Source organism: Pelodiscus sinensis, chromosome 1, assembly GCF_052426305.1.
Source record: "Pelodiscus sinensis isolate ZL-2025 chromosome 1, ASM5242630v1, whole genome shotgun sequence".
NCBI lineage: Eukaryota > Metazoa > Chordata > Testudines > Trionychidae > Pelodiscus > Pelodiscus sinensis.
This window is the reverse complement of record NC_143052.1, coordinates 291,844,531-291,867,446: the sequence shown is the minus strand read 5'-3', so window position 1 is coordinate 291,867,446 and position 22,916 is coordinate 291,844,531. Positions and strand designations below refer to the sequence as shown.

Here is a 22,916-nt window from a genome sequence, read left to right as displayed (position 1 = left end):
TCTGCCAAATTTCTTCTGGTATAGAGTGTCCACATGGGGCACTATTGCAGCATTCTTAATCTGGAATCACTCTGCTGGTTAATGTTCCTGATGTAGAGAAGACCTAAAGAACAGCAGCATGCAGCAAGTAAGGCTGGTGAATCACTTCCCTCTGAATCAGTACAGAGTCTGGTGCTAGGGTTTGTCTATGAGACAGACAATCAAGTTCTAGGCCACTTGGAAAATCATACAAGAGAAGAGTGACATGTCAATGTTGTTGGCCAAATCCCAGCATGGGTAATAATAAAGCCTACTTCTATTAAAGGGAGCAGCATTGCCAAGGTGTTAAAAGTAGGAGAACTGGCAATAAAGAATCTGGACTCTATTCCCCATTCAGCTGTTGGCTTGGTGAGTCACCTCGTGCAACTCATGTACCATTCCTGTGCATCAGTTTCCCCATCTGTATGATGTGGATCACACCTGTGGTATAACTGACAGAAGAGGCAACAAGGAGATATGGGGTCATGTGTTGCGTCGGGGAAGCAAAAGGCAACCACGGCACTGGAAACATTTCAGTCGGCTGGCTGGAGCACAGGTCCCAACAATAAAGACAACTGCATACATGTCCTATAAAAAGCAAAGCAAAAACAAAACAAAAAAAACACCCGCCCTGAATACTCTATTCGGGCCCCCTGGACTCTGTCCTTCCCACACACCATTATTCATTTAGTTTGGTTTTGGTTCTTTATAATGTATAAGTAGTATTCATTCCCCCCCTCATTTTCTCCTAACTTCTCTTTTTCCCCAAATATTTTAATACTCCCCCTCTACATAAGAAATATCACATATTGACAGCTCTTCCTGCACGAAGACACTTTGGGCTGCGTCTAGATTGACATGATTTTCCGGAAATGCTTTTAACGGAAAAGTTTTCCGTTAAAAGCGTTTTCAGAACAGAGCGTCTAGATTGGCAAGGACGCTTTCTGCAAAAGCACTTTTTGCGGAAAAGCGTCTGTGCTAATCTAGACGCGCTTTTCCGCAAAAAAGCCCCGATGGCCATTTTCGCGATCGGGGATTTTTTGCAGAAAACAAATCTGAGCTGTCTACACTGGCCCTTTTGCACAAAAGCTTTGCGCAAAAGGGATTTTTACCTGAACGGGAGCAGAATAGTATTTCCGCAAGAAGCACTGATTTCTTACAGTAGGAAGTCAGTGCTTTTGCGGAAATTCAAGCGGCCAGTGTAGACAGCTGGCAAGTTTTTCCGGAAAAGCGGCTGATTTTCCGGAAAAACTGGCCGGTCTAGACACAGCTTTTGGAGAATTAGTGGCTTTGTAAGAACCTCTGATGGAGAAGGGAGAAGAGCTTTTTAGTTAGGTAGTTTAAACTCTTTAAAAATAAAAGCCCATTTAAATCAAAGTATTCCACTGACAGCTTTCATTTGGAAAGATTTAAACAACTTACTACTTCAGGTTCAAGCCTGAGGAAGCTCCACTGTCAATTCTCCTCTTCCAAGGCAAGTCTTTGTCTTTGTAATATTTCCAAGGTAACAAACAAGCAGAAAAGAAACTGACAAAACAAAAATTATCCAGAACATTTACATGATGAAGAAACAAAGGGCCCACGCTTTTAAAAACTCTTCGCAGGTCACTTTTAATACCACAGTGAGGTTACTGTGAAGAACATATACCGGTGGATTGAAATCTGAAGGTAAAGGAGTACATCCCAGTTCAGCATAGACATGGACAAATAACCTTTGAGGGTGAAGAAGAGAGAGAGAGAGAAAGTTCTAATCCAGTCCAGCAGTTCATCAATTAATTAAACAGAGCCCTGCCAATCCTGGGCTTGCTTTCTTGTTGAAGGTTTTTATGTCTAGAATTTGCATTCATGTCCCACATTTCAGGGACAGAGGGCATTCATTTATAGTTGCCTGAGTTGAGCACAGGTGGCTTTTTATTGAGCAGATTGGGAAGGGTTAGTCAGAAGCAGGTAATGGGAACTCATAACACCCACAGCCAATTTAAAGAAATGGATAAATTGTCAAGTGGAGAATGGTAAAAACTGATGAGAATGCTCATGGAGTGATGCAGAAGGTGTGTGGGTTTGTACAGTCCATTCCTGGTACCCAGCTGCTGCAGGAGAGAGTTGTATCTGAGGCATTGGGACAATTCATTTTATTAGCGTGGCTTTATATAGCACTTTTCAATAGGCCTCAAAGCACTTCACAAATCTTCCTAAGCCTAATATCTCAGTTTTACAGAATGGACAAATGACACACCAAAGTTAAGGGATATGGCCAAGGTTGTTCAGCAGTCCAGTGGCAAAGTTGGGAACAGCTCCTCAAGGTCTCCCCCTGCCAGTCTGTGCTCAATCTACCAAATTACAGCTCAGTTTTAAAGGAAAGCAAGGGCTGCTAGGATGGTGCTGGAAATTGGGACTGGATTAGGGACAGGTAAGCAGGCCTACACCTGATGCTTTGATACTGCTCTTCACATGGTACAGTTCCACTGCACATATTTAATATATTTGAAAATGACCATTAAATGAAAGCTAGTTATCCACCCAGATGCCAGATGCCAGATTCAGTTCAGAATCTGAATGGCTCCAGGTCAGAATGGTTCATCTGAGGCAGTTACAATATCACCTCTCTGATGGAATAGTGCAGCATTTTCACTTAGCACTGATTACTTTACATTATTTACTATTGGCATTGGAGCAATTCCACAAAGCCCCACTCATGGATCAGAATCCTATTGTATTAGGTGAGGGATGGGCAATAATTTGTGTGTGGGGGGGCATTCCAAGATTTTTGGAAAATGGTCGAGAACGCACTCTTCCATGATATTAATGGGGGAGGTCCGGGGTCTGGGATGGAGGTTGGGTGCAAAAGGGAGCTTGGGGTAAGGGATTCTGGTACTGGGAGGAGAATGGAATCTGGGAGTGAGTTTGGGTGAAGGAGGTGGTTGTAACCTAGGACAGGGAACTGGGGCACAAGGTTTTGGGACATGACCTAGGGTAGGAGGGGATTGTGATCTCAGGCAGGAGATTGGGGTGCCAGATCTGGGAGGTGGTACGGGTGCATGTGGAGTAGCAGGGCAGGAGTGGGGGGCAGAGAGTTGGGGGAGAGAGGGGCTGGGGTGCCTGAGGTAGGTTCTGGCCAGAAGACATACCAACCAGCAGCCAAATCAGCCTGCCTACCTGCAGAGCTTAAAATGTTTCTGCCTGTTCAGCCATGTGCTTGAGTGAGTAACTGAGCAGGGGGGTTGTGCTTCACAGCTGCCTGTCATTCAAACAGGCAGCTCCCATGGTCCAGTTTCTGTCCAGAAACCAGCCAATAGGACTATGCTGGAGGTAGGAACAGCGTCTGAATCTTCCCCTCTCCCCTCTGGAATCAGAATAGTTATTCCAAAATAGTTTATTTCAAAATAGGACGTCTACACTGTTAGGGAAGCCTCAAACTTAGTCTGAGGCAGGCTCCCCTAATGCAGACGTGCAATCTTGATTTAGTTCCCCAGGAGGCACTGGAGAGGAATAACTTAGAATGGACCAGGTGAGGGGCTACTTCCAAATGACAGAAGTGGAGCATCTACACACACCTTATTTCAAAATAGCTATTTCAGAATAGGCATTATACCTCCTAGAGTGAGGTTTACAGATTTCAGAATAAGCTGCCCATTAATTCGAAATTATTTTGAAATAATGGTGCAGCGTAGATGGACCCAAAGAGAAAGTGCCCCACAACCGCATTTCTGAAGACTACGGGGCAAGCAGGGGACCCTGCCTAGAGCTCCCCATGGCCTCTGTGGGCCGGATCTAGTGGCGAGGTGAGCCGTATTCTGCCCAGGCCTGCACTAGGTGCTGTACAAAACCCAGATGGGTTTGCCCTAGTCTTTCCTCCTCAAAGTAGCACTATGAAGTTAGATATAAAAGCATCTCCCATGCCATGGGATGTTCCTGAACAAACAAGATCAACAGCTCCCAAAGATTCTATGCCAGGTTGTGCAGAAAACTCACAGCACTCTGTGACAGGACACTGGGGTAGACTTCTCTAAGGACAGTGCAATACGCAAAATGTGTGGGGGAAGGGTGTGAACACACCCTTCATGGTCCTGACTCCAGCCAGGCTGGGGAAGGTTGGGGAAACACATTGCCCCAGCTTCTACCCCTTCTTCCCCCCTCCGCCCCGCTCTGGCTGGCCAGGGGAAGGCAGGAGTGATGTGCTGCCCAAGCCTCCTTCCCCCATGCTCTGGCCGGCTGGGGGAAGGCTAGTGCTGGTCCCCCCATCCCAGGAGCGCAGCAGGGGCAGGACACCCTAGCAAAAGCGGGGCAGCTACCAGCCCCTCCCATGGCTCGGGCTGGGCTGCCACAGCTGTGGCCTGGCCAGACGGGCTGATTCTGCCTCAGGCCTCTTGGGCTGCAGAGGACCTTTCGCGTACAATATTACAGCAAGATTCCAGAAAGTAATTTCTGAAAGGGAATCCTCTGAACTGGCATTCATGCTAAAATTCGACACCCTCCGCACCGGACTTAACAAAGACCCCAACTATCTTACACATTACAAAGATAGCTTCCCCAATTATCACCTCTAATACTATTAACTCACAGACATCTCCCCTTCCCCACCTCTAATATCATTAACTCACTGGCATTCACCTTCCTTCCCCCCCCCCCCCACATCACCCTTCTGTTCTGTAATGTGATTTGTCCTTTTCATGTGTGTTCATGTTTTTAAATTGTATCCTTTGGTATATATGGTTGTGACTGTTTTCTTCCATTATTTGATCTGAGGAAGTGGGTCTGGCCCAGGAAAGCTCATCATCTAATAAACCATCTTGTTAGTCTTTAAAGTGCTACATTGTCCTGCATTTTGCTTCAGCTACCCCAGACTAACACGGCTACATCTCTACCACTATTATAAAACCTTTATTACTGTATAATATTTTAGTATGTTAACGAAATCGTTTTACCACCGTTTCCATTCAAATTTTTCTTTTCTTTAACCTCTCCTATGCACACTTATTGCATGACTATTTTGAACACCTTTTAGATTAAAAAAAATTGCAGTTCACATTTACAAAAAAAAAAAAAAAAAAAAGCAGCAGCACCAGCACAGAAATTCCTGCATGGGGCCTGCATTGTCACTCTCTAAATGTTTCCAGCTTGCGACTAATGCTAGGATACACAATGTATCAATGGATTGTATTCTCATATAATATTAATGGACACCAATCTCTGAGAAACATTTTGCAACTGAAAGCTGTTTCAGCTGCAAGTTGCTCTCCAGACTTGTAACAGTTGGGATGTTTGCCTTGCATTTTGTTTGTTTGCATTTTGTTTCTGATATCAGGTGATTTCAGTTACTGGGGCAGGTGGGATTGTGTGTCTGGGAGTGTTTGATCCTTTGTTCCCTTGATTATTCTCGATCAGACTCCCCTTGTGGCTAACAAGGGAGTAGGCCTGATCTGGGGAAGCCAGTTTTAAAAGCCAGAGGCAGAGCAACCAGGGAGTCAAGCCAACAGGGAGTCCTAATATAGTTAGGAACACCCACAACACCTGAGACCACCTGACCACAGACAACTCTACCCAGATCCCGGTGTGGTTTTGCAGGGACTGTGCCTTGCAGGTGCCTTCCCAGGTACTGAAATCAAAGCTGGGGGGACAACCAATATGAAAGGTGCCTGCTGGTGGAATCCCTCAGGCAGCAGGTGGGAGAGTGACAGGAGAGTGGCTAGGCTGAGGAACATCCAAGCCCATGAGGAATTCCTTGAGTGTATTCACGTGGAGACAGCGGAGGCTGAGGCTGCTACCCCATTACAGGAGACTGCTGCCACACCACTGGTGGAGGAGATGGCTCAGGAAGGATACTAGCAGCTGGTTACTTCTGGCAGCAGGCAGTGCTTGTTGTTCCCAACCCTCCCACCATGGTTCTGGAGAACTGTTACACTGTTCTGGATATGGGAGACAAATCTCCCCTAAGGCAGAAGAGGAGAAGCCTTGTACCCCCAAGGCTGGGAGGTCTGCAGCCACCACTGCAAGGAGGAAATGTAGGGCGGAGGTTGGAGACTCTCGTCTGAGAAGGGCGGAGGCACCCATCTGTTGCCCTGATGTGACATCTCAGGAGGTATGCTGCCTTCCAGGGACCCGTATCTCTGAGATATTATGGAGGCATTATCAAGGATTATTTGGCCCTCTGACTACTACCCCATGCTACTCATCCATATGGGCATAAATGATACTGCAAGGTGTGACCTTGAGCAGATCAAGAGTGACTACACAGCTCTGGGAGTAGGGGTAAGGGAGTTGGAGTGCAGGTGGTGTTCTCTTCAGTTCTTCCTGTCAAAGGAATGGGCCCATGCAGAGACAGGTGCATCCTGGAGGTAAATGCCTGGCTGCAAAGATGGTGTCACCAAGAGGGCTTTGGCTTTCTTAGCCACCGGATGCTGTTCCAAGAAGACCTGCTAAGCAGGGATGGGGTTCACCTTTAAGGAAGGGGAACAGAGTATTTGAATATAGACTGGCTAACCTAGTGGGGAGGGGTTTGAACTAGGTTCAATGGGGGCAGGTGACCAAAGCCCACAGGTAAGTGAAAAACAGAGACCTGGGTCAGAAATGGGAGGGAGCATGGGCTATAATAGCAGAGATAAAGGAGGGACAAGGCAGAACTGGGGGGGCAAAATCAAATCAGTATTTTAGATACCTGTATACAAATGCAAGACGTATTGGGAAATAAGCAGGAAGAACTTGAAATGCTAACAAATAAACACAACTATGACAGTTGGTATCACAGAGACTTGGTGGGATAATACGCATGATTGAAATATTGGTATAGAAGGGTACAGCTTGCTCAGGAAGGGTAGGCAAGGGAAAAAGGGAGGTGGTGTTGCCTTATATATTAAAAATATTTACACAAAAAGTGGCATCTGCAAGCGTGACAGACCTGAGGTGGGCACCTTACCCTGCCCTAGACAAGGACCTCACGTCAGTCATGTGACAGGGTGTTACAAGGAGGAAGGAGAAAAATTGTGCTTCTTGGCCTCTTCTAGGACAAGAAGGGGAGGTTTAGGTTGGACATTAGGAAAATCTTCCTGGCTGTCAGGGTGGTTAAACACTGGAATAAACTGCCTAGGGAGGTTGCAGAATTGTTGTGGAGATGTGCATGTTGGACAGACATCTATCAGGGATGATCTGGTGCTTGGTCCTGCTGTGAGGGCCGGGGACTGGACTTGATGATCTCTAAGTCTAGGATTCTAGGATTTTGTGTGACCCCACAAAGGTCCTTTCTCCTGGAAAATTCCTGTCAGCTTTAATAGGAATTTTACCTATGTAATTATTTTTGTTTTCAGGGCCTCAAACACTAGTTCAAACAAAGCCTAAGGGCCTACTGGCAGTGTTGTCTTCCAAGTTGTCATTGTCAAGTCTCTATAGTTGGTCTCAAATCGAGTCTCGAGTCCCGAAAGTCACTTTTGAGTCAAGTCCCAAGTCGAGTCTCAAGTCTTAATTTAAAAAATGTCAAGTCACTTTTGTACAAGCCATCAATTATCTTGGAACAGATCACTGCACACATGCTGGATTGTGTGCCACTCACCGAAGAAGCAGGAACACAAAAGCAACTGCAAACATTTCAAACATGAGCCAAGGCATCTTCTCTCTCCTGAGCTACCCAGCAGGCACTGACAGCTCACCAGCCCCTCCCGCAGCACATAGATGACAGGACAATATTGTCTAGAAAGTCAACTTAGAATAAAGAACCAAGTGCAGATGGTAGGTTTTTGTCAGGCCAGAATGCACTGACAGAGCTGCCATGGATCATAGATGGGTAAAGTAAGCCGGTGCATCTGGGTGTGGCACACTAGTATGAGAGGGGTCAGTTGTGGGGTAGGGAAGGACCTCTGGATGCTGCCAGCCACTCTACACAGATAAAGTTCCCATGCCAGTGTTGGATATGCCCATCCTCCTCCACAGGAACACAAACTACCCCCCCCCCCATCCCAGCATCAGATAGCTGGGGATGGTGGGGGGGTTTGAGGCTCCAGCTCTGGTGGGCCCAAGCTGGCATCCACAGCCCCAGCACACCCAAGCTCCAGCCTCGGGTGTTCATTAAGCTGGGCAGCGCAGCCACCATGCTCCGGCCTTCCCCGGGGATCCAGCATCGGGTAGTGCAGTGGCTGCAGACTCCTCCCACCAGCACCTGTCCTGAACCTCCACCCCTGCCCTGGGCCCCCCCCCACTCACCAATCCTCTGTCCTGTGCCCCCCCCATTCATCCCACGTTGCAATTTTTCAGATGAGTGTTCTCAAATCTTGCTTATATCACAAGGGATAAGAGTGGCTAGCTGAAATGATACTGGTTATTTTTTTCCTGGTCCACATTTGCGCCTCTTTGGTGCTAATAAACTAAGCTTATTACTGACCACTAGGGACTTAAATTAATCTTTAATTGCAGATTGTTGTGTGATAAAACCCCCAGCAACATGCCCAGCCAAACTGGCAGCCCTACAGCCAACTACTGTGCATTATTTGATTGTAAAGTAGGCCTTAGGACTTTGCATTTCTTCATCTCTTCCCCAGCCAGTAACCAGGACCTCTTTGTAATCCCAGATTCCGGCCTATATTAGGATTTTTAGCTATGGTTACCCAGTCTTTCCATTTTTACTCTCAAGACAGGACTCTATGAATCCATCACTTGCTCATGGCATATAGGCCCCCTACCTTCTGCACTCTGAGGGAGAAGTGGGATAGAGAGAATATCTCATCACTCATAAAGCCATGCACAAGCAGATGGAGATGTTTTGGTGGCAGGAGAGCTGGGAGGATGAGTGATAAACAACCCAGGACGATGAGAAGCTTAGAGGCGAAAGACAGAAAAGCCTGAAAACTAACAACCAATCTTGAAGAAGTTTGAAGATGCAAAGGCAGGAAATCTCTGCAGAAGTGTTTCCATGGCTGTGTGTACCACAGGGCAGGCTGCCTTTGAGAGGGACACCTGGTGAACACAGCTTTGAACTGCTACTGGAAAGGACCTATGCAGGGAGTGAGTCTGCAGAAGTGCTCTCAGTCATGGAAAAATAATCAATCAAGGGAAATGATTTGCTGGGAGTCAATATGATGATTAATCAAATGCCATCTTAGTGATGGTGACATCTGAACGTGGGTTGGAAGAACTGACACATACAGGAGGCATGTTCAGTCAGAGCCAATTTAAAGCAGCCAGTAAAGACAATACAGAAGTGACTCAAAACAGAATAGACTTTGATGAGCAGTCACTGGGATTTTAACAGCTAGTTCCCACTCCATACGATCACACTCACTTCTGTATCAAAGTATCAGTAACATCGTCAATAAACACACGTGACTTTTTGCCAGCATGCTTGTAATATTCACGTTGTCCCATTGAGAGGTGGCAAAGAAAACACTACCTATTTGTAAGGCAACGCTCCAGAATTGTCACTGTCTAGCATCAGCTACTCCAACCTGTTGTTCCAAGTTTATATTCTAGAGCATACAGACTTACATATGCACATTCTAAATTCAATCCACCCATCTACCACATAATTTTCTGGAGACTGCAACTTCTAGATTTTTTCATTGCCTTCATCATGAATCCTATATCCTGGGATATTGTCTACATTAGGGAATTTTGCACTGGGATAACTGCACTAATGTGTTAGGAGTAGCCATGTTAATTTGTAACTATAAAAATAGTTAAGAGTCTTGTTGCACCTTAGAGATTAATAGATTAGATCATGAGCTTTCATGGGTAAAATCCACTTCATCAGATGAGTTGAAGTGGGTTTTACCCAGGAGAATTTATGACCTAATAAATCTGTTAGTCTCTAAATTGCAACAAGACTCTTCATTTTTGCACCAATGTGGTTTACTCTGGTTTGGAAAAGGTGTTCTGAGTTTACCCTAAGGATGTATACCAGCACAGCTGCATTAGTGCAACATCCCTAATGCTCTTTGCATCTAATTTGTCTGTCATCTTTAGGGTATGCTCTCTGGGACAGAGACTGGGTTGTCTTACATGGCAAATTGAGATAAGGTTTGGGACCTTCCACATTTATTTTCTGAAATCTTCAGAAGCTGTTTTTAACAACTAAACACAGAAGAGTGCGGTTTCAGACATTTTCCAGCTGATGTTTACTATACTTCACGTGCACATGATCCTAAGTCCACTACACAGCCTAAAATATAAGATATTGCACTACAGGATGGATTCCCAGTTTTTCTGGGTAGGGCCTTCTACTATACAGGCCATCAATTGCCTCTATTCAGGAGTATGTAATATCCCTGTGGCACCTACAGAACATGAAGCACAAAGTAACATTGGGAAACTAATAAATCTAAAAATACAACCGTTCAATGAAATTGAGTAGGTAGATACAAGGAGTATCATCACCGTGTGGCCAGCCAGTTCTCCAAGGGATCACAAAGCATGTTTTACAAACCACAGTTTGGGAACCTTTGCATTAGAGAAGAATTCAGTTTTATTGCAGGCATCGTCATCAAGCAGGAAAAGGTAGTCTGGAGGAACAACCAGCATGTTAGACATTGCCGCAACTCTGTAGCGAAATGAATAAGTACGCAGTCAGGGAGAGCTAATGCCAGACTACTCCCATCAGACTACTATGGTCAAGTGCACTTCTCTGTCCCTGCTGTTGGAGGAGCTCCCTGGAGAAAAAATAAAAACCAGAATCCCAACACTATTTTTGCAGCTGTGCAACTACATTTCTCAGAATAGTAGGTATTTGAAGGGATTATTCATCACATCCCTAACTCAAACAAGCTTGAGAAATGTGTGTTACCATATGGAAGAACCTTGAAATCAGGAAGGGGGCGAGGAGGATGAATTAGCTGATAGAAGTATTTTCTGTCTCTAGGTCAATGTCTGAAGATGACCTGCAAGCTTCAGCCTGAGAACAGCACAGTGGCCCGGCTCTTGAGTGACTCAACTTGCAAAGAACACAACAGTTATATCCCAATCTCTGCGTCAGGGGGTATTGATGATAGAGTTGCCCAACTGCCCAGGACTGTCCTGCAGTCTCCAGGAATAAAGATACATCTTTAAATAAAGTTAATGTCATGTGATGAAATCTCCAGGAATCTGTCCAACCAAATTTGGCAACCTTAGTTGGGTGATCATCTTGAAATCCTTAACAGCATGGGACCCGGTTACATGAGAGACTGTCTGCTTTTATCTAATCCATCCTAGTGGCAAAGATCACTTAGGATGGTTTTGCTGTTGGTTCCTGGAATTGAACTTTCCTAACCTATAGCAGAGCCTCTCTTCTGAGAGCTTCTTGCTTTCCTTGGCAGTGTGCTTGAGCCAGGGCTGGCAGCTTGAGTACAATATGAAACATATTGAATTAACTTTAAGGTTTTAGTTGATTTTTTTTTTAAAATATCAAAATTTATTTCTGGCAACATTAGTGGCTTCATGTTAATCATTCTGAATTGGTTTATATATTTATCTCATATGCTTTTAATTTCTGGAAACAGTGGCTAGTTCCTATAGCAACAGATACTCTGCATAGCACTAAAATAACCAAATTTCTTAAATTTTACTGACCTTTTGTGTTATTGTGACTGATCAGTCCATCTCACTGTCACTACAATCACTTTGCAAAACTACTGAGCAGCTGAAGATAGATTATGAAACAGTAAATTAACATTCATGAAAATAAACAATATGTTGTTAGGCCAATTACACAGGGTAAGCAAGTAGGGTAAACTTCATACAGTTTTCTTCTCCCCTCGCCCACCCGAACATTTTTTACATCATCTTGATATACCACTATGATCAGTGTCTTTGAGCTACAGTCTTTCCTTTGGCTCCTGCTCCATTTCCTTTGCCTTCATCTTGACTTTCAAAGCCATCAGTGGCTTAAAATTCTACTACATTAGTGTCATTATTTGTATCCATGGACCACACTCATCCATGGCTGATGCAGCTCAGAAAATCTGTAACAAAGCACGGCTGAGCTGAAGTTAAAACCGCCTTGGCTGAAGGAGCTCAGTTGCAGAACAAAATTCCAGTGAAGATTAGAACAATACAGAATCTCATCATTTTTGGGCAATTCTGAAAGACTAGTCAGTGATAAAGCATTTTCTGCATAATCCACCTGATAATGACAAACACATCTTTTCAACCTTACATTAAGCTTTGACATTCTGAAACAGAGCTCTGTGTAAGATGGAAAGTTTGTGTCTCATCAACAGACATTCTTCGAATAAAAAAAATTGTTACTGTACCACTTTGTTGAGCTAATAAAACCACTGGCATTTACTCTTAACAACAAAGCCTCCTTTACCTGGGAAAGGAAAAAGGAGAAGTCTCCATGAAATTCATTAAAGATCCTTCATCTTATTCTAAATTATTGGGGAAGCACATATTTGTTAGTGATGGGCTTTATGGAGAACTCAGATCAATACAGGGAAAAGGGTGTTCTCATATGTGTAGCTTCATTAGCAGTACCCCCAAACAGTTCACAAAGCAGACAATGAGTTGTACACAGGCAGTACAGTATACAGTATGTAGGGAGCTGTTGCCATTATTTATAGTAGCACACAAAAACCGTGCAATTGATCTATTTTTAGAACGGTGCCATACAATCTTCTATTTGGACATTTACCTACAAAGAACTTAACTGGCTACTAATTTATATCATATAAATCAAACAGCTATCAGAGGATCATGAATATAGGTGAGCAATCCATTTAGAAATCAGATTGATGGCACAGAGATAGAGGATTCTGGATCTTTTTACCAATCTTCTCTGAAATATCCCATCCCCTTGCCATGCTTTTATTAATTTGAGGTACACCAATTACAGTATTTAAAAAAATAGATCTTTCCTATTTCATTACTATCTATATACAAGTGACACACAGATTTTAGTTATGTCAAAAAATGTGATGAAGCAAGGAATATCCAAGACAGATTCAGATAAATTCATCCTATTTAAAGAGAAAAGTCTTAAAAATCTTAAACTAGTGCTATAACTGAGTTCACTTATATGCACCGTTATTTATGTTTTCACATTTTATGTGAAATTTTGGAATGGCAAAATAACAATTTTTTTAAAAAAATAAAAAGGATAATACTTCACACTTACAACAGGACATGTCAGCTGACAGCTTTACAAAAGTGGAGATTTATTTCCATTTTAAGAATGGGGAAAGTGAAGCACATAATTGTTAAGTGACTCTCAATGTTACAGGGAGATTCAGTAGCAAATTCAGGGACAGAAACTGTCTAAAACCTGCCATCCATATCTGTATAATTTAGTTTATCAGAGCTCTAATATTCAGTCAATAATATGCATGACTTTATTTGGTACAAGTTAAATGCTCTCTTTATTGATATGCTTAAACATAAAACATGATCACATTTTAAAAACAAACATACTAATATTCTATTCATTCCTTGCTGTACTTATGGGGCCAGAGTAGTTTTTCCTCAGTGCAGAACTGCAGTGGCTCCCCTCCCTCCCATTAACCGGTGATTAGAGAGCTTTTTTCAAACTGAGCATTGTTTGTTTAAAGGAAGACTTGAAATCATCATGACTGTGGCTCCTTTTCCCTAACGATTTGGCCTGAAAGCAAAGAGTGCCCACAAATTTCCAATCAGTATTAAGGATGTTCAACACATTCAGTATTAAGGATGTCTCAGGATCAGACCCCTAAGGATCACAGCAGATGTGGAAATGTATACTCAGCACTGCTGGGATACAAAACACAAAGTTACGGGGTGACTCTAAAGTATGTTTTACTTTAAAGTTAGCAATTAAAAAACCCCCTCAAAACCACTTAAAAAACAAAGCCAAACTCAAAAGATTTCTAATAAAGATAAATCTAATACAACTTTTATTCTATAATTTTTTGTCAAAAACAAGACAAATGTATAGAAATATCCAAAAACTATTTGTTTTTAAAAATGAAGCCAGGCAAATTACAAGGTATTACTGTTTTAAAGATCTCTTGGTACTGAATTGTGCTCAGTCCAGTCTGTTTAACTGCAGTGTTCCCTCAGTGCAGTTCCATTATTCTGTAGCCTCTGTGTTTGCTTCATAAACAGTTGCATTAATCACTCTTCTCTTCTCCTTGGTAATGTCTGTATTCTGGCTTCAGCTCCCATGTATTTTTATGGGTTCCCTTTACATTGTAGATGCCTATTTCTCTTAAAATTTCTTTCAAGTATATCTGAAAAGAAAACACTTAAATTACAAAGACAGGCAATTACCATAGTTCTAATTTAACACACCACACCTGCTTTGCCAAACCACATTTACATTGTTAATAAAAATGATAATACAATAATCTGACAACTACCAATAACAATTTCTTTATAAGATTTAATAATTTAATGGAACTAACTTCTGACACACTGTGTGATTAGTTGTGCAATAATTGCATTTTGAATGAATGTCTGACAGGTTTTAAATCCCTTGACTACAATACATATTAAAGCAGAAGTGGATTTAATAGTCAAGAATGCATCCTTGGAACGGGAGAAGGAACAACCAAGTCACAACTATGACAGCTGACCTCATTGATTTGAATTGCAACAGCTCTAGTGAGCTGAATGGTCAGATATTGGGGCAGCAGGTGCTTGGAGTGACACAGAAGCAGTAATCTTAACATTCCAGGAAAGACAGATTATACAGTATCTTAGAGCACAGGGAAATGCAAAGAATTAATAGCTAGAGGTAGGGAGGCAAGAAGGTTCCCATAGTGCACACATTTGATTTTCAAGTATCCCAACTAAAGGCTGCAAGGTGTCTGATACCATGTGGTTTGCAAATGTAGTTACAGCAAAATTCTGTGTGAACAATTTTATTTCTCTTTCTATTGGACACTACAAAGGAGTCTGAGCAATGAAGTGTCCTCAACTTCAGAGGCCCAGAAGTATGGCAGGTCACATGTTCTGATGATGAGTTGCAGGAGGTGACAAAGCTGCCCCGATCACCTTTATAAGTACATTAGGACAGTTTCTCTCAAACTTTTTAAATAAAGTACCCCCTTTAAAAAAAAATTATAAGTACCCCTCGTATCTAGTTTTCAGATGCACAACATTTTTTTCTACCATTGCAACACATTTGTTTAAACAACTTAATTGTAGCTGTGTGGGCGATGAAATTTTGGGGTGTAAAAAGTACAAAAATAATAAAACGCTGTAAAACTTAAAATAAATAAAAATTCAGTTTTCTTCAAATTGCAGTTGTATTGATGTACCCTCGAGGCTTCTCGAGTACCCTTGAGGGTACTCATACCACTGGTTGAGAGACACTGTACTAGAGGAGTAAATACCAGAGAGAGGAAGAGCTATTTTTGCTAAAGGACACTGCTTGCACAACAACAAATGGGTACAAAACTGGCTACAAAATTTCAGGCTGGCAATCAGAAGGTTCCTAACCATGAGGAGTGACATTCTGGAACAGCCCACCCTCCCAACAGGAGTTGTATAGAACACCACCTTAATTAGTTCTGAGAGAAAGCTGAACAAATTTATCAGTGCATCCGTATGACAGTGTTGCTTGTGATGGAAGGGACAGTTTAGTAGCTCTGGAGCCAATTCCCAGTTTATGTCTTATGGTCCTAAAAAGTCACACTTCAGCCAGCCACCTGTGAGGGTTAAGAAAGTATTTTTCCTTCACATGTATTCTGGGAGATTTTAGTTTTTAATACTTCCTCTGAAGCAGCAGATATAGCTGCAGCTGGAGATGGGCCATTGGATGAGGCCAGTGATTTAAAGTGGTATTAAGCATACCCTGAGGTGCTTGGCTGGCAGGAGCTTGCTCACACGGTTCTGGTCTAACTGATGGCCATATGTGGGGCCGAGACTAGTTGTAACCCTGGGGATATTTCACTTTTCTCTGCAGTGTGTGTGGGGCTCACTTGACAGGATTACCTGGGTCTCTCTTGTTTAATCATTTCTCAGTCATCACACAGGTGCATCTTGGTCCTGTCAACTGCTCTCTGTAGCACATAATACAGTTGTCTCTTGTGGGCTCTTATATTGTGGTCTATTTTTGGTTGTTGGGCTTAATGTGTGGATTCTGGTGGTCTGTAACATACAGAAGATCAGACTAGAATGATCTGGTGCTCCCCTTCCTGGCCTTAAACTCTACAACTATAACTGCCTACTGGCCCTATGGTTTGTTTACTGATCCTCAGCTCCTTCTGGATGTACAGGTGATAATCCCATCACAGTGTTTTTCCCATGTGCATGTAGCCAGAGGTTGCAGCCTTTTCTTTCAGATTGCTACAGTGATCTTCTGTTACCTCAAGTTTGTACTCAGTGCCAGTACACCACAGGATTTGTTAAATATCAATATGCAATACCTCAGAAAGCATCTCAGCCAACTATTTTCAAATTTTTAGGTGAAAGTTATGTGGTCCGGCAAATTTACTGGCAAAACAGCTGTGATAAAAAAGTCATTCCTGTAAAATGTGAGTATATCATCTTGCTTTCTCCCAACTAAAGACAAAGTATGTATTGAAAAACACCTTCCCTGAATACTTATTTACAATTTTACTAACCTCATCTAGTAAAGGATTTTATTTGTTCTCGCTATATTTTTTAAAATTTGGCTCTGTGTCCATAATAACATGCCCCTGACTTTATAAAAATGTGTAATTTATACAATGATAGTGCCGAGTCCTCAATCAGGATCATAGCCCCATTATTCTGGCACTGTACAGATATAGATATAGAAAGCTGGTTACAAGCTAAGCAGCTTTTTGGCCATGAAATAGTTAACTATAATTAAATCTAAACATTAATTGCAAAGAAAAAATGGGGTTGTGGCCTCTTTTGCAGTTTTATAATGTGTACTGGAAAGGTTTTAAATAGCGGCTTGCTTTTTGTTTGAAGAAAAAAAATGGGATTAGATATCCAGGTACTGCCTAGCCTGGAATACTATAGCAACCACTGGTTGAGAATCTCTACAAAAGATTTATGCTCTAATATAGATATAGTATGAGCACTTTTAAGGTCATTCTACAATTGTATTGATCTGTATTTGTTATAATTTGTCATGTTACTGGATTTTAGTGCGATCAGGCAGATCACTGTTGCACACACTGACGTGTGTTTGCCCCACATTCTGTGCAAAGTGGGCCATGTGAAGTGACAAATGAAAGCTTTTGCTATGCTACTTCTGTCTGTACTGCTCATATACATGTATGATTTTTGTGTGTAAAGTTATGAATACGGGCTTGGTCCTTATATTTTTACATGTTTTCAATCTGGAAGACAGCAGTAGGTGTTGACCACCTATTGTGAAGCGTGGTGGCCAATGAATAGTGAATGCTGCATGGACAGAAGTACTTAAGTGTTGCCACTTGACACCTAAGGTGCGCACAATGGCCCCATGTCTGAGAAGAACACATCTGGATATTCTATGGCTCCTTGCCCAAAAAAGGAGACAGACAGATTTGGTGGTCGATCAGCTCCATTTTGGGAGGAACCAGCACCCAGAAGAACAATAGATTTTTCCCTCTGAATGGTCAAGGTTATAAAAGTATCCTGAGAGTGCCTCAATCTTGTCTTCACTCCTGCAGTCCACTCCAGAAGCACCTTTGCCAAAGACAGAGAGCCCAGCAGGATTCATGGACCCATCCTAACATAGGATGTACACCAGAGACTTTTAAGCTGGCAGTCTACTAAGAGCCTGCATCAAAAACTTGGTGATGTATGTACTGTATTTTCTTTAACAATCTTACTCTCAATCTTTTCTTTCTTTTATTATTAACAATCCTTTAGATTTTAGTTTCTAAAGGATTGGCACAGAATGCTCTTTTGAGAAAGATCTGAGGTGTAAATTGACATGGGACTGTAGTTGGTCCTTTGGGACAAGGAGTAACCTGTTCGGATTTGGTGAGAATCGTTTCATAACCTCTCATCTGTTTAAGGAGTGGTGCTGATTGTGACATAGGTAAAGCTGAGGTGTCTAAAGGGCTGCTTATGAGACTTCTTGCTGGCTAGGGTGGCAGCTGAACAGCTGTGTATGACTAGTTTTGTGCCTTATAGGGCGGACTCCAGTCTTGGGCTTTAAGTAGCCCTGGTTCTAAGCAATTTGCCCTGATTTGATGCTCATACTGGCACCCCAGACCAACCTGATATATTATACAACTTCTAAGGCAGAGGTGGCCAACCCGTGGCTCACAAGCAGCATGCGGCTCTTCCCCCGCTTAAAGTGCGGCTTGCGAAGCCGCCCCTGTGTCCCTAGAAACGGCCCCGGCCTCCCGTGCTCACTGGGGCAGGGGAGCCATCCGGTGCAGCGATTCAAAATGGCCATGTCTTTTAAAGGGGCAGCATCTTTTTTTTTTGGTCAACAACTCGGGGGGCTGATGGGGATTTTTTTTTTTTTTTTTGCTCTACAAAAATGCTCAAAAAACCCCAACAACATATTCAGGTTCAGCTCTCTGCATTTTTTTCCACCGCTGTTTCGGCTCTCTGTTTAATGTGTTGGCCACCCCTGTTCTAAGGCTTTTACATCTCTAGTGATAACATCTGCCTAATTCTTCTCTTCCAGCTGAGCCCATGGAAAGCAGACATTTGTTGATACAACAGCTTACCCTCTCATCCTCGTGCATCTCTATTTCCTTCCCAGGATTTACTTGGAATAGAAACTGACATGAACATATGTGAGAAAGATTTGGCCAACTGAATTTTTTTGCTTTAAATCCCCTTTCCCCTTTTTTTGCTCTCTCTTTTATAGATTCTGATCATTAGTATTCTCCTACATCAAAATTCTACTAAAGGCGGCATATTCTATCATATTCAGTCTGTAAAAATATTATCTAATTAATGTATGTAGCAAAATTGTTCTTAATTTCCATATTGAAGATATTTAAAGATAGCTTCCCTTTTATTGTGTAATGATTATAAATAAACCTGATTTAATTGTTGACCCCACATACAAAAAGGCTGATTTTTCATTATTCTTTTCTAGATTTTTCAATTAAAATAATAATTGGTACAAATGGCAAACAAAAAGACAGTGTTCATTTTGAACTGCTTGGATGATTCGTTAATGCTTCAGTTTTAAGTGCTATAGAGTGCTAACCCCAGCAGATGGCAGCAGTTGATTAAATAGAATGGAGATGCACCTTATTGAACAGATGAACTTCCAAATAATATAAAGCTGCCTTCATATTATACAATCTCTAGACAGATATTTCAGCTGCTTGAGCGAGTATTCATATATGAGTCTAGGACATGCAGATAAATTATGTGAAGTTTTGTTAAAACAATACTGGTAGCATGCAGTATATTTTCAAAAACATGTGAGCCATATATTCAAATTAGCAGGAGCTGCTTACAAGTAAACTGACTCATACACACATAGAATTAGATATGCAGAGCCCTGCATGGATACACAATTTGTATCTGTATCCACAAAAATGATCCACGTCTGCGGATATTTGTGGATTTGCAGGGCTCTATAGATTTTCAATCTTTGTGCATCCATGCATGGGCAATTTGGTACTTACTAACATCTCTTGCAAGAACTTGGGACTCAGATCTACTGATGGTATCAAGACCAAATTCTACTCTTGAAGATATGAACAGCTACCTTCCAAGTCCATGGGAATTAAAACAAAAGCAAATGTATGGCTCAGCAGACTGATGACACTGCAAAATACTTTTGTGGAACAGGAAGTATAGTATGAGGAAGGAATTAAACACGTATAAGCATTTCTCAACAGAATTTATAGAACTGGGCATTTGTTTGTTATTTAGATTAAACAGAAGAAACAGTTTTTTTTTTTTTTTGCAGAAAACAAGATTTGATTAACTTTAGTTGATTGTTGTGAGGATATTTAAAGGAATTTAGGTCCTGTCCACTCTAGGACTAAACTGTTACCTGAAAGATGGCTTTAAAACTCATTCTAGGACAATAACAGAACACTACTAAGTCATCACCTACAGCCCCCAGCTCAAATCTTTCCAGTGTATCACTGACAATTTACAACCTATTCTGGAAAGTGATCCCTCACTCTCAAAATCCTTGAGAAGCAGGCCAATCCTTACTTACAGACAACCCCCGTACCCTGAAGTAAATTCTTCCCAGCAGCCACACATCACACCTCAGATACATTCTCCCAGGAATCTACCTACCCCTGCAATAAACTCCAGTGCCAACTCTGTCCACACAAATGTAATAGCAATGCCTTCAAAAAACCTAATCACACAAGCCTCCACATCGGAGGCTCATAAAACTACACATCCTAATGTGATCTATGCCATCAAGTGCCAGGAATCCCCCTCTGCCATGTATATTGGCTAAACTGGACAGTCTCTACGACAAAGGATTAATGGACACAAAACAAATATTAGAAATGATAACATGCAGAAACCTGTAGGGGAACATTTAAACCTTCCTGGACACTCATTAATGGACTTAAGTGATTAATGGACTGCAGATGATACCAAACTGGGTGGGGTTGCAACTTCTTTGGAGGATAGGGACGTAATTCAAAATGACCTTAGCAAGTTAGAGAAATGGTCAGAGATATAAATATAACCCTCTTGCGTAGGAGCTGTTCTGCCACTTATTTTTAGGAAGAATGGCTCCTGCGCAAGAAGGAGCAGTGTAGATTGCGCAAAAATGGTGGCTCATTAGGTATGCAAATGAGGCGTGGCAACATCGCCACACCTCATTTGCATTTCTTCTTGCACAAGAATGAGCAATTTAGACGTAGCTGAGAAATTATAAAATATTCTGTAGACAAACAGTATCAATGTATAACAGATATTCTAGGCATCAGCACATGAGGAGGAATAATGTGGCTACAACTTTTTTTTAGATCTGTTGCAAAAGGAGTACAAGAAAAGGCACTCTTAAAGGGGAAAAACTGCCAAAAGATGCTTTTTTTTGAACTCTTAATTCTCACTGTATCTCTGCACCTTTCACCAAACCACCATGAAAAAGTCAACAGTGCTCAAAGTTAATATTCCAGCTTTTGTTTTTTACCTCTGTAAGAACATTTTTACAAAATAAAGTTTTTAAAGCATCTGTTGCAACCAAACTCTGTAACATAACCTTAACTAAGGTGCTGTCCCCACTCCACCACAATGGATCTACTGTACAAAGACTGGGCCAGGTCCTCCTCAGTCTGAATCCAGAAGGTCATTACAAGCAACTGTTCCCACGTTGCTAAAGGCCTTTCCCGAAGAGTCAGACAAAACTCCACATTATTATTAATGGTGGGAGAGGATGAAATGACATGGGCTGAAGTGTCAAATTTATGCATATTACAACCTGTTCCCCCTCCTCTCCTTTGTACCTGACCTAACTCCATCTCCCAACTTCCACAATTCCTAGTGGAAATTAGCCTCCAGGTAACAAAATAAAATCATTTAAGACTATTCACTAATTAAGGATGTTAAAATGCAATTATTTGGCTAATTGTATAGTCAATATAATTTATATGCAGAGCTGCAGCGGGGGTAGCTCCAGTGGAGCTGACTCGAGCTGGGACTGAGCAGTCCTCACTCGTGCTGGCTCCACTGCCACCCACGCTGCAGCTTTGCATTTTAAATAGAGTAAGAGCCATTAGGGTCTTACTTCATTTAATATGAAGAGGTGCAGCGATCAGCGAGAGCTGGGACTGCTTGGTCCCGGCTCACGCTAAGTTCAGCAGTCCCTGTCCGCCATAACAGGGGCTGATGCTGGAGCAGCCCGTTTGCAGTGGCCAGGGCACTGGTACATTTCAAAAGCAGAAGCACCTGCAGTGGGTCCCGATGCGAGTGGTGCCTGAAGCAGTCCCCGCTCATACTGTTTCCTGCTGTACTGCTGCCTCTCCTGCCCCAGGCAGAGATGGTGCTGGAGGGGGGGGGGGGGTGCAGGAAGGGAGGGGAGTAATGGGCTTTACCGATTTCCCCCAGCACTGGCTCTTGCTCCTTCCCCACTTACTACCTCTCTCTGATAGAGGCAACAAGGAGGGGAGGAAGCGATTAGTCGAGTCGACTATCCAATTTTCCAATAAGTAAATGCTTGCCAACTAGTTGACTAATTGCTTACATCCCTATCACTAATATCCTGCACAATGAAAGGCACTTGTCATATTATAGTCTAAGCATCCTTGGTGGCAACTAAGCCACACACTTTTATCCGTGACTGGCCTGAAGATTGTTATTGCACTTGCTCATGCCATGTGATCTATTCATTTGGTGACCTTCAGGCTGATTAACAGAAAAACTCCTGTAATGAAACCATGAGCCCTAAAAAAGCTCCAACTGGAAGAAAATGCTACCATTTTCTGTTGCGTACGTAGCAATACCTATCCTCATGAATACATCACTTCATTCTCTGCCATCTGCACTTGCTCCCCTTTGATTAAACAGTCCAATTCAAGGTCTCTGTCCTGATATTCAAAACCCTCCCTGGCTTTAACCCTGGCTTCTCTATGGTATGAACTATGTCTACACAGAAAAACTAAAATCTATAGCACTGAGTCTCAGAGCCTGGGTCAACTTACTCAGGCATATGGGTCTCAAACTACAGAGCTAAAAATATTTGGGCTTAGGTGGAAATATGAGTTCTGAAACCTGATGAAAGGGGAAGGTCTCGGAGCTGAGCATATAGCACAAGCCTGAACCTCTACTCTGCTGTTTCTAGCCCTGACCATAGGTCCAACTCAGCTGACCTAGGCTCAGAAACTTGACTGCCATGAAGATTATTATGAATTTAATGATCATTATTACGATTAGCTTGTAGCCATACCCTAAAAGATCACTTCTCCTCTCCTCTGACCAGGACCTCCTGAAAGAGCTACATTTCACTAAAACAATTACTTTGTTCAATTAAACAGAACATCTTTGTACTGACTCACAAGTGTGCATAATAAAAATACCAGTCTGCATCTCTGAAAATATCCACTCAATGTGCAGCAGCAGCAGCAGCCAGAAAAGCAAACAAAATATTAGGA

At 42.3% G+C, this 22,916-nt stretch overlaps 1 protein-coding gene across 1 annotated transcript in view; it reads right to left on the bottom strand.

Moving 5' to 3' along the window:
- Positions 1–13,303: 13,303 nt before the first annotated feature.
- The window catches only part of GTF2F2 (general transcription factor IIF subunit 2), a 139,724-nt gene continuing 130,111 nt past the window's right edge, over positions 13,304–22,916 (bottom strand). The window contains exon 9 of the mRNA XM_075918994.2: positions 13,304–14,177. Within this exon, the coding sequence (XP_075775109.1) occupies positions 14,058–14,177 (120 nt within the window). The 3' untranslated portion in view covers positions 13,304–14,057. The remainder of the gene's footprint in view (positions 14,178–22,916) is intronic.